The 12,050-nt window shown below is 37.1% G+C and overlaps 1 protein-coding gene across 2 annotated transcripts in view; it reads right to left on the reverse strand.

Annotated features, from left to right (window-relative positions):
* pitx3 (paired-like homeodomain 3) overlaps positions 1 to 12,050 on the reverse strand; it is a 34,582-nt gene that overhangs the window by 15,561 nt on the left and 6,971 nt on the right. For both annotated transcript variants that reach the window (XM_034030827.2, XM_059035689.1), the window contains exon 2: positions 3,918 to 4,044. In XM_034030827.2, coding sequence (XP_033886718.1) covers positions 3,918 to 4,026 — 109 coding nt within the window. In that variant the 5' untranslated portion in view covers positions 4,027 to 4,044. The remainder of the gene's footprint in view (positions 1 to 3,917; positions 4,045 to 12,050) is intronic.

A 12,050-nucleotide genomic window follows, 5' to 3' on the forward strand; every position in this document is an offset into this window, starting at 1 on the left:
CTATGTGTTTTATAATTGTAATTGGGCTTGTCACTTCCTATGTGTTTTATAATTGTAATTGGGCTTGTCGCTTCCTATGTGTTTTATAATTGTAATTGGGCTTGTCGCTTCCTATGTGTTTTATTGTAATTGGTATTTCTACCAATTTCTAAACATGTCTCAGAGGAGGCCTAAACTTATTTGGAATAATCAGAATCCATGTTTAAATGAATAAATGGGTTATGGAGAAAACTACCCGTGTTTCAAACCGAGGTGACCCATTCCCAACACTTTGCCAGTGAATATAAGAAATAAAGAAGTAAAAAGCCTATATTTTTCCTATAAGTAAATTGCAGGTGAATTGCATCCTCCATAGTAAATGTGTTATATGGGCAATTTGCCCAGAGTGGAAAATTGAGAATGATCATTTAAATAGCGTGTCACAACAGACACGAGTCCTCTTACTCTGTATGCAGCTCAATGAGGTTTAATTAAAAGGCTTGCTGCGTTTTGACTGATGCTGTCAGCAAGGCAAGGCTGGCAAGCATTTTTGTCATAATTAAGTGGTTGACAATGGAAATCCTGCATTAGAATAATGCCACACAGTACAAATGTGATAGCTTGTTGTTTTCAATGAAAGCTATTCACAGGCATTGCTGCATCTGTGGACTGTGCTATAAAACATTGATGGATGCGTGCAACAGCTATGACACATTTCCATTGATTAACAGCGTAGAGCTGGCAAATTATACTTTTCCTGTTTCGGGGTTTCACTGAGAATAATTAGGATTACTGTCTACTAATTACTGTGATTAAGATTCCAAGAACTGAAAACAATGTGGCTCACGTACCAGCAAACTGCAAGTGGGTTAATTAAAACAAGCATCTTTGTAACATTTGTGAGTCATACTCTTATCTTTATTTACTATTAACAAATCTACAGAGATAAAGTTATGCAATGTTTCATAAGGGTTGTAATTATTACATTAAAATGAAAAAAATCTCTATTAAAAGTTCAAGGAGAACAACAAAGGACTACCAACATAGTGCCTTCAATATTATGTTTCCCATAACAGTAGTGACTGACAACACTTCAAAGAGAATAGTCTCCTCCGTCTATTAATCAAGCTTAAGAGTTAGTTGGTCTCCCACAGCAGCAGTGATTACTGCATTACAGGCTGAATTTCTTCCTAAATAGCCCATCAAAGCCTTGTACATTTCTTGGAAACTAGGCCTGGCTTCCAAAGCCAGATACTCTGAGCTCTTGAGTTACCGAGGGCTTGTTAGAAAGAGGTTACAGCTGGGAAATGCCTCAGTAGATACTGTAATTGGCAGATGCTGTAATTAAACCAGACTGTACCAGAGACAGAGACAGGGAGAGACAGAGACAGAGACAGAGAGAGACAGAAACCGAGAGAAAGATAAAACCCCAACAAAAACACCTGTTAACAAAATATAGGATTAGTGCCACAAGCTAGCCATTGAAACAGGCAGGTATAGAGCACAGTGGAAACTTAGGGAAGCCAGTATCTGTACCCAGTGCAACAGTGGAGAGATTGAAACTGAAACCCACTTCATCCTCCACCGTGAGAGATACAGAGAGCTGAGACAGAGATACTGCCTCAGACTGGCAGATAATATAGAGGTTTCCTGCTCCAGAGGCAGGAGGAGAAACTGCCGGTTCTTCTGGGAGAAAACAACAACCAAACGAGCAAGATGAGCCGAATGGCCTCCTCTTGTTAGTAAACTTTCTTATGTTTCTTATGTTTCTTCTTATGTTTCTTAAAAGACGGAGCAATAATAGCTGCAGAATTTGAAGCATCCTGCCATAGAGCCAGAGGCCCGCTGTAAGATGTGCTCAATATCTGTGTTGTATCTGTTCAAATGTATGTTTGTGTATTGTGTTGTAGCTTTGGCAATACTTGTTCTGCTTGTCATGCCAATAAGCATTTGATCTTGAACTTGAACTTGAGAGAGAGAGACAGACAGAGAGACAGAGAGAGAGAGATGATTATTATCATGTCATTATTATTGCTGTTTGAAATGTTTTATTGTTGTTCTTGATGTTAAATATTCACTTGTAAATATGTTGTAAACTGTTAATTGATTACATGTAAATTGATGAGAATTGTCATCAATGCTTTGGCAATACCTGAACTGGTCATGCTAATAAAGCACTTTGAATTTGAGAGAGAGAGAGAGAGAGAGAGAGAGAGAGAGAGAGAGAGAGAGAGAGAGAGAGAGAGAGAGAGAGAGAGAGAGAGAGAGAGAGAGAGAGAGAGAGAGAGAGAGAGAGAGAGAGAGAGAGAGAGAGAGAGAGAGAGAGAGGAGAGAGAGAGAGAGAGAGAGAGAGAGCTACTCACACACAGAAAGACAGAGAGAGTAGCATTCTTAGTGTGGAGTTATGGGACCCTACAGTCGCATTTTTTATTTTACATAATTTATTAATCAGCTGTCAATCGTTACAAGTATTTTAAATGACACCTTGTGGTGTGGGGCAGTTGAGTTGTGAAGATCGGCCCAATACACACTCCCTGTATTGGTTCCTATTTGGAAAGGGTTAGGGTAATCATGCCTACATACTGAACTCCACAGGGTTCTGTATAATTAGTTCAATATCAATGGGCTTGCATTAATAGTTCCATAATCCAATTTGGACCCCTATTTAAAGGTTACTAATGTGAAGGTTTGAATTTGGATCCACTATCTTTGCTGCTTTGAGAAAATAGTATATAGAACCCTGTTATTTAGTACAAAGGGTTCTATTTCAAAGTTTAAAAGTGTTCCAGAGGAAGCCTGGAGGAACATGATGGTTCTATCTAGAAGGTCCAGGCACACTATTTTTAGGAGTACAGCATACAGTACACTAGTCATCAAATAGACATCCTCTTACCCGTGGAAAAACTATATCCGATTCCCAACCTGTTGTAAGGCAGACGTCACCTTGGTCTTCAGGGATTTTCCCAAGGAACTACACTGCCCTGGTGAGGACACACTGAGAAGCTGTGCTCAGTTTTGGTCGCCACATTTCAAGAAGGGCATTGTGCCTTTGGACAGAGATCAGAGAAGAACAACTGGACTAATCCCATGTAAAGGTTATGAGTTATGATGATAGGTTGAGGGAACTGAACTTACTTAGCCTAGAAAGTGAAAAGGCTATGGAGACATGAGCTAAGTTTATTAAGTCCTACAGAGTGAATCTCAGAATCAAAGACTATGAAGAGTAAAGAAAAATGTTCATTCCTTCCTTCTTCAAGCTACTGTAATTCGTACAGAATCAGAACAGTCCTGGTTTATAATGTAAACCTATAGAAGACTTTCCATAATATTTGGTTTCTGCTGTGTCTGCCCCCAGAGCCCCCATGTTAGCCAGCTCCCTGTGAAACATCCGGAATGTGAAAGCACCTGCCAGCCGAGCGCTGCTACTGCTTCTCATCTGAAGCCTGAGAGATGTGCTGGGAAACTTTCACAGAACAGGGAGATGCATCTTATAAATTACAGAATACATGTCATAGTGAGCCCCATAGCCCCTGTGAATTGTGGTCGTGTCATGCTATCTAGTAGAAGATGTAAGTCAGTTGTGAATTCTTTTGTAGCTGACTTTCCCAGGCTGCAAACAGGTTCATTGTCCTTGTAGCATTTGAGTTAGTCTGGGCTGTATTCTGGAGGCTAACAGCATTAACAAACACAATGCTGTGCGGTATTAAGCCACGATAATTAGAAAAAAAACACAAGGGGGCGCATGTACACAGAACAGGCGTGACGATGCAAAAAGGTTTCTATACGAAAACAACACAAAGTTAAAAGCAAGGCAAGTATAACAAAACAAAAATAAATAACACGATTATTGGATTACATGTACTGGGTAAAGCAATGTTGACCTGACAGTTGCGTCTGAGTTGCACTTAATCGGTTAGATATGAGATTGTTGAACTGACCGCTGTTGTCCTGCCCCTTGCATCCCGGATCGTGTTGAGGGGTCCCGGAGTCTGATAGGGAGAGAGCCGGGCTGCGAGCCTCGCTGTCAGTCAGCAGGTTAAAATCCATTACCACAGAGAGCAGAGTCTGCAGACAACAACAAAGCAAGGGTCATGAGGATGGGCTCGTTTCTATAGTGAGATCGTCAGTTCCAATACGATAGGTCTTTCGACCAGTTATCACATGCAATCTCCATTAGTTATCACCTGTTTCTATATTCAAGTCGAATCATAGTTGGTGCCGTGTTTCAATACGACAGGTAGTGTGAGCAGCGTTATATAGAAACGCTACTTCTATATTCTGCTTCCGACGTCGTATAGACTGATACGACATGGTATTGGTATATACTAGAAACGAGCCCCTGAACAGGGAACGACACCCACACATACAACACAGTCTGTAAATAGAGGTTTTACACAGTAGAGCCATCAAATAGCGCATTCAAATGACTACCTCGTTAAATACATACAACACATTGCGTATTTGCGTTATTAAGCAATACTGCGTGTGTCAGTCACGTCACAGTTTGGACCATTTTCATTAAGCATTTAACACTGTGTTCATTTTCCGCCATTTTTCCCCCTAAAAAGAAAAAACAAAAAGCTGATGATAAAAAGCTTCAAATAAATAACTTAGGTGGTCAGTGTGAAGTTCCTTGGTTTCTTGCTAGTCCTATTAAACTAGCAGTTGGGTGTTCGTTTTATAAATAAAAATGATATACGTTTAGCACGGTAGTAAACTCTTAATTAATATCAAAAGAAAGACAATTGTTATACATGTAATACCACAATATAAATATGCAGATCTAAAAAGAGGTTAAAACGGTCACATATACATTCTCCATATAAATATACAATACACTCATGTTCCACAGCGTGTTTCCCAGTGTGGTTTTCTATTTTTGGATTTCAGAGTAAAAGGTTTTAGATTTATTGGTGACACTTGATAGAAATAGCAGCCCCAATGCGGGTGTGGGTGCGTAATGGAGCTTAAAATAACAGGTCATGTATTTATACAGCGGCAGTTAACACGGTTCAGAGAGACAAACAATCAGACGCTCAAAGCTCCTGAGATTTATGGTGACGTTGCTTATAAAGACCAGAGAGGATTTCTGTCCAGTTAGAGCACCACTTAGCCTATTCTCTGATATGTTAACCCAGGTGTTGGATTTCAAAAGGTTAAATAATAATAATAATAATAATAATAATAATAATAATAATAATAATAATAATAATAATACCAAGAAATGTATTATTATTATTATTATTATTATTATTATTATTATTATTATTATTATTATTATTATTATTATTAATAATAATAATAATGTTATTAGTAGTAGTAGTAGTAGTAGTAGTAGTAGTAGTAGTAATAATAACGATAATAATAATAATAATAATAATAATAATAATAATAATAATAATAATAATAATAATAATAATAATAATAATTCTTATTAGTTATAATTATTTTTATAAGTAGTAGCAGTTTTGACGCCCCAGATACATACTATAATCACATATAAGATGGTTGATGTTTTCTTCATAAACAAATAAAATCCGTTTTTCAAACGTAGCCTAATCTAACCCGAATCCCGCCACAGTTGCTATGCGATGTGATTGCTCTCGCTCAGTCTCAAAGCATCCGAGGCATTCATTCATTTTTGATTGATTGTTCGTCATTGCCAGTGATTATATCGACAACACAGAACTGCATCCAATTTCTATAATAATAGAATATTATTGATATCATTGCGAGTCAAAGGGAAATGTCGGATATGTTTGTCACAGCAGGTGGAAAACGGAAGAAATTAAACACAGCGAGACAACAAGGAGGGATTCGCGTGAGGAAGAAACTATTAACATTGCTTATGCCCCGGTAACATTATTTTTACATGTATGTTCTAAAGAAAAAATACCATAGATTGAGGCTCATGTGTGGGGCTGTGCTGTGCGTTTTCGGGTTTCAGTTTGACCCCATTTCAATCTTAGATTCTTGTAATTTCTTTAAATTCTGGTTATATATATATATATATATATATATATATATATATATATATATATATATATATATATATAATTCACAGCCCATTCTTTGCTTGATCGGGGTAAATAAGGCCTTATTTAAATGATGAATAGTATTATAGGCCTACGGTATTGCAGTTCTCGCAGGATGTCATTTAAACACCAAAGAAAGCGAGGCGGCACTCTGCACTATTAGAACGGTACCGGAATGCAAAGCTGCTCTATTAACTCATCGTTGTCTTTCACAGTGGGTCGGCACAAATGATATTTAAGGTGGTACAGCATTAGATACATTCTGATTGAAATATACTCTTAGAATTCCTGTTTTAAAATGTTGCATTGCTTAAATATGAATTTAAATATGAATTTATACGGAAAGAAATGAGAAATGTATACATAAAATCAATGGATTTATTTTTCTAACAGAATTTTGCTGTATGCAAATGTTGGTATTAGTTCAGCAAATTATTATTTTCGTGCATGAAAAGGGTTAAAACATACATCGTACAGCTACTGGGGTTGAGAGACTGAGCGATCTTTGGTTATTATTGTGAGCCAACCCAACAAAGCAAAAACCTACAGGCTGGTGTTGACACATTTGCCAAGATGAAAGCAAGACGATGCCCCTTTTATCTTAGTTTATTTGTGATGATCTGTGTAAACATGTTATTTAAAACGTTGCTAGATGTTTCGACATTCACAGGAATGTGATGCTTATTTAGCAGTTTATGTTCATTGGTTTTTATTTGATACAAAGTGTAATTCTTTGTGGAAAGCAGGTGAAATGTATCAAACTTAACTCGAGGTTGTAAGTATCTATGAAATCTGGTGCTTACGCGGGGCCCAGCCCCGGATCCTCTGGGCATGCAGAGTCATATTCCTGGTACCTCTAGTTAAAAACCTCATAAAATGCTTTCTTTTTAAATTCTCAACACAGTTGTATCAAGTCTGCAAGTTCTTGCGTGCGCGCTAAAGAGAGACAGTCCGCTGTCACGTTTGTAGCCCCCTTTAAATTACTGTACGATTTCAGCTCGAGTGCCTTTAAGTAAGATGACCCTGGCTGCAACTCTGTTGTCGTTTTTATACACAAATAAGCTTACTTGATTTGAAAAACGTCATGAACGATACAAGCGACTTACACTATACTTGGTTTGATTACATGAGTAGTACACAACTACACATGAAAGCTGAACATTAAATTCAACAAAGAACAACGACAACTTTTTAATAAAAACATATATTGTAGCCTACTTCAATAGGAACATTAGCCTGCTATATTATATTAAACCAAAACAATAAGAAAAACGATCTGGTTCTCTCTTGCCCTTTTCAATTAATATAATTTAATTAATAGACAATAAAAACATACTAAGATAACAACTACCTAGCCTAAGTTTAATTAATCGTTTTTGTAATCTACCAGCCGTTTCTGTTGCATACACATCGCTGATAATAGTGCAGACCGTGGGTCAAACCAATGACCGTGTTGAGGAGCGCATTTATTTATGTATTTATTTAATTATTAATCAATGTCGTCATTCTGGAGTCCTCTGAATGCCTTTTAATTTGTTTGTTTTTTAAACCATTTAAATGCAAAACCATAACAAAACATGTATACGGGCTTTTTTTATGTCTTTATTAGGCTATTTTTCCTGCGGTTGCCTTTAATTAATTTTTCTGCACGTACTACTGCTTTGTGATGTAGAATACGTGGTTGTAAACATCTAACACTACAATACTCTTTCAAATAAACGTGTTATGATTTTGTTGTACCGCTATTTGTTTAATGTAGGTAGCAGTAGTATATCGGAAGCCAGCAATGCAATTCAAAGCTTCAGTGTAAAGTACGACCGTAACGTTACACACTTTATTAATATAAAACGAGACTCGGTGGAACGATATTTTCGAGTTTGTTATAAACCAGCGCTGTGCTTTAAAAATACTTGCATTGCACATTTTTTATAATTTATTTTAAGAATAAGAACGATGTTGACAAATCGCAAATTCTCGTTCATGATATTATTTGGGACAGAGAATGTTCAATGCTGACACAACTTTGCCCGCCTCCCAGATTTTTGTTTCTGAAATGACGTCTCTGCCTACATTATTACCGTTTGAGTGGTCAACCCGTTTTCAAGTATGTCCCATATAAACTACGGACAAATCACTCTTACAAACTGTACACAAATATTCTGTTCCAATTTGAAAGCGCAGACTTGTGCTGGAATGTGTGGGTTTGTTCTGCAGTTCGTGTACATTACAAACTAGGCTATTGACAATTTCAATCTTTTTAGCATATTATATCATACCACAGTATAGCCTATACAGGTGTAAACGACACAACCTTAAGAAAATTGGAACTAATAACCGTAACCCGCTACAATCCAAACTCTTACAGAATCCGCCTCATAGTCTTGTCTGTCTAAAAAACAATGTAAACCTCACTCTGCAGGCTGGCATCAAGCCACGTGATTTCTCTTTTCTAACTTTATAATCAATACACTCCATAAATACGCACATGTCACGTGCAGTAAATGAATTGCGTACATAGAGCGTTTCGAAGTGTTCAAACATTTTGTCAGTTGTATCTTTTTTTCTAGAAATAGATTTTACAGTAGCTACCTCTATAAACCAGCACACTGTTATCCAGCACACTTTCTGCTGGGTTAGACAGGTTTATGCACGGTTGAATGCTAAATTGTTGTTAGGAACTCTGCGTTGTTGAGTGACTGACATATTTTACAGTTTGTACACTTTGTATTAACAAACTCATACAAACCTGTTTAGATGAGATAATAATAACTGTTAGTAGCTATATGTACATGTATCCGTTTATTATGTATTTTATTTCAATATTGGAATGTTCCCAGGCTATAGTTTAATCGTCAGGTACTGTTTGACTCTTCTTTTTCGCACAAAACATAATATAGGAAAACAAACACTCAATAAACTTCTTTTTATTACATTTAAAACAACTGTTAGCCTACCATATAATACACTTAATTAGGAAAAAAGCATTACAACCTGCAGTGTATAAGGTCACTTGTTTGCATGCCATTTTTTAAATCACTTATCACACTTCAGCCCACTTCAAAAAAAAAAAAAAACATAAATAAATGAAATCAAAACATATACTGACGTTTGTTATTCACCTTGTTGTGCTGTTCAGATACCTATTATTAATCTAAAATGCAAAAACAATCTAGCACATACCCTAACCAAAACAACACAAGCATCGTATATGCTTCTAAATGCGTTAATCTCTGCATGCGCGCGATGCTTCATGAATGCATTGCAACGCTTTTGCTCTACAGCGAGTGTGCGTGCGGTTCCAGACACTTATTTCAGAAAAGTTGTTCTGGTTCGTGGAAATTGTAATTTCACTTCCGTCCAAAAGGTAAGACTTCCACGCGCAACATCTTTCCTTATATTTGCGTGGTTTGTTGCTGGGTAAGAGAATCCGCAGACTGGAAAGCAGCATAGTGTTCGTAGCTTCACAGAACGGTATAAACAGTTGTAATACACTTTCACACGATTAAGAAAGTTATGTAGCCTAATTAGTGTTGCAAGAATTAATAGGCATATGTGTTTTTGTGATTGATGTAGACTACCGGTACCTGTAATATCAAGCACTGGCTATTTGCTTGCATTAAGTCTGATAATAAATCTTCAGGAAAACTAACATGTGGATTTCATGGTTACAAACGGCATTTCGTTCATGTGACATTACACAGAACGATCAGTTAATTAGAGCTGCATAGCTCCTCAGCGAATTGTCAATCATTATCGAACAGATAAGTGCAGATACAGAGAGCATTTTGCCAAGTATTTTTTTTAATAAATACCGATAACACATTGAGGACTAATGCAATCGAACTCCAGGATCCCATGGATTCCTTGGTTCTATTGTGGAATTCTGATTATTGTTTTGTACCACCTCCTGTAGCTATAGCAACGTTTGTTAACATTTCTGTTACAAATATTCAACAATCGGTTTCGGGACCGGTCCACACCCTTCCTTTTATACCGGTAACGTCAATTTTTGCTACTTCGTCAAAATTTGCTACCGGTAACAAATGTGACATGTATAAGCGTAAAATTTTGCTACCTTGTCAAAATCTGCTACCAGTACCAAAATGTAATCTGTAGCTAAACGTTTTTTGTTTGTTTGTTTGTTTTAATTTGACCAAAAAAAAATAATCTAGCAATTCATCTTGGTAGTTATACAGGGAGTAATTTGAAAAGATTCTAAAAAATATATAACAGAATGGCAGTTAGCGTATTAGTTGCCTTTTTATCTTTTTGCTCTATAGTACACTTTACCATTCGTTAACACCAGCTGTCTGTATTTAACATAGGACTAATTACTACATTTTGAGTAAAATGTAACTTTACAAAACACGTATTTTCAGATCCAAAAAAATTGTAGTGTTTTTGCTTTTCATTTTTCCAGGTATAACGTATTCAGAACAGTACAATAAACATGTTGTCCGTGTGCGGGTTCGGTGACGGGTGGGCTCATAGGTCTTCACACGCCTCACCATTTCGATTTTGCCCAGCTCTTAGGATGAACTTGACCAACATCTCCGACACCGAACGCAAACCATCGACGTGTATTTCAGAACTTCTGTTATAGGCTCTATAAAGTTTTTTTTTTAAGTTTCCTTATTTTTGCACTTACATCATTTACAATAATCCACATCAGTGTTTTACATAATAACCCTTTTACTTCTTAACACAAAACATCTCTGATTCGCCATTCTGGTGTTTTAAAGATGTATAACGGGGGTGGAGGAGACTACAGTAATATCCCGTTTTGACAGCAAGCTGTGGGGCTCATGGGAGTGTTGCCGGTTACCTTAAAATACATACATACATAACATACATACATAGTCACAAATACATTGTGCTACGTGATTTAAGTAAGACTCACAATTCACAATGTATAACTAAATTAACCACAAGCGTGACGTTTAATAGAACCCCAAGGTATGTTTTGGTGTGGAACGCAGTGAGTGTGGTGACAACTGTGCGCGTCATCTTGGCACTTCACCCCTGCTGAGTGGCAGTCGCTAAGGGCCAGTCCGGTTATCTCTCTGCTCCAGCTCTTGTGATCAGCGTGGAAGCCACTTTCCAAACCTGCAATCACGCCGTGTTTACGGATCAGCACACTTCACAACGTGACTGACTCGGGTTCTCTAAATTGACAGTTCGTAAATAGCAAGCTGCGTTTTTTTAAGATGTCACGGTGTGAATTGGACTATGGTATTACGCGAGTAATCTGTATAGCAGGTAAAGGGTGTATTTGGATAGTATGGGGTCAAAGCAGCTAATTTCAGGTTTTAAAAGAAGTCCAGTACTATACAGACTGCAGTTTTGTATCTTCGATTGCGAAAGTGATTTCTTTCAAAAATCGAACCTTAATTGTCTAAATTAACACAAAGATTCCAAAATCTGCAGTTACACAGGGGATGTGTTTGTGTGCGATTATCGTACGGGTAGGCCTGTATTTTTAAAAACAATGGTCTTAATTCTTTACTTCAGATCTCCATTAGCGCATAAAACATCAGTTACAATTATGTAACGAGTAAATAAATAAATACATAAATAAATAGGTCTACTTATAAAGCACGATGAATACATGTGTGAGTCGTGCATGAAATGAAATGTCCGAGCTGTATATTTCCAGCATGGTGGTTTTATTAGGTGTGTTTTCTTAAAGATTGCGCACATGACCCTGGAGTTTTAGGCTTTTCACTATCACATACATATTATCCACTATTAAATGAGAAATTGAAGCAGACATGTGGTTTATTTCAATGCTTCCTTGTGTCAATGCTTTTTGAAGAGACCTTTTCAAGCAACCCATGGTTAATCAACACGAACACGCGGTCTTTTTAAAGAGACCTTTTCAAGCAACCCATGGTTAATCAACACGAACACGCGGTCTTTTTGCCGATGCCGATGAACCCAAATGTACAGTTTAAAACGCAGACTTTGTCCTGAGCGAGGCGTGTAAGAAGAATAAAGACATTTGTGTTAATTAGAAGCATTTATCATAAATAAATG

The sequence above is a fragment of the Acipenser ruthenus genome, chromosome 13, assembly GCF_902713425.1.
Source record: "Acipenser ruthenus chromosome 13, fAciRut3.2 maternal haplotype, whole genome shotgun sequence".
NCBI lineage: Eukaryota > Metazoa > Chordata > Actinopteri > Acipenseriformes > Acipenseridae > Acipenser > Acipenser ruthenus.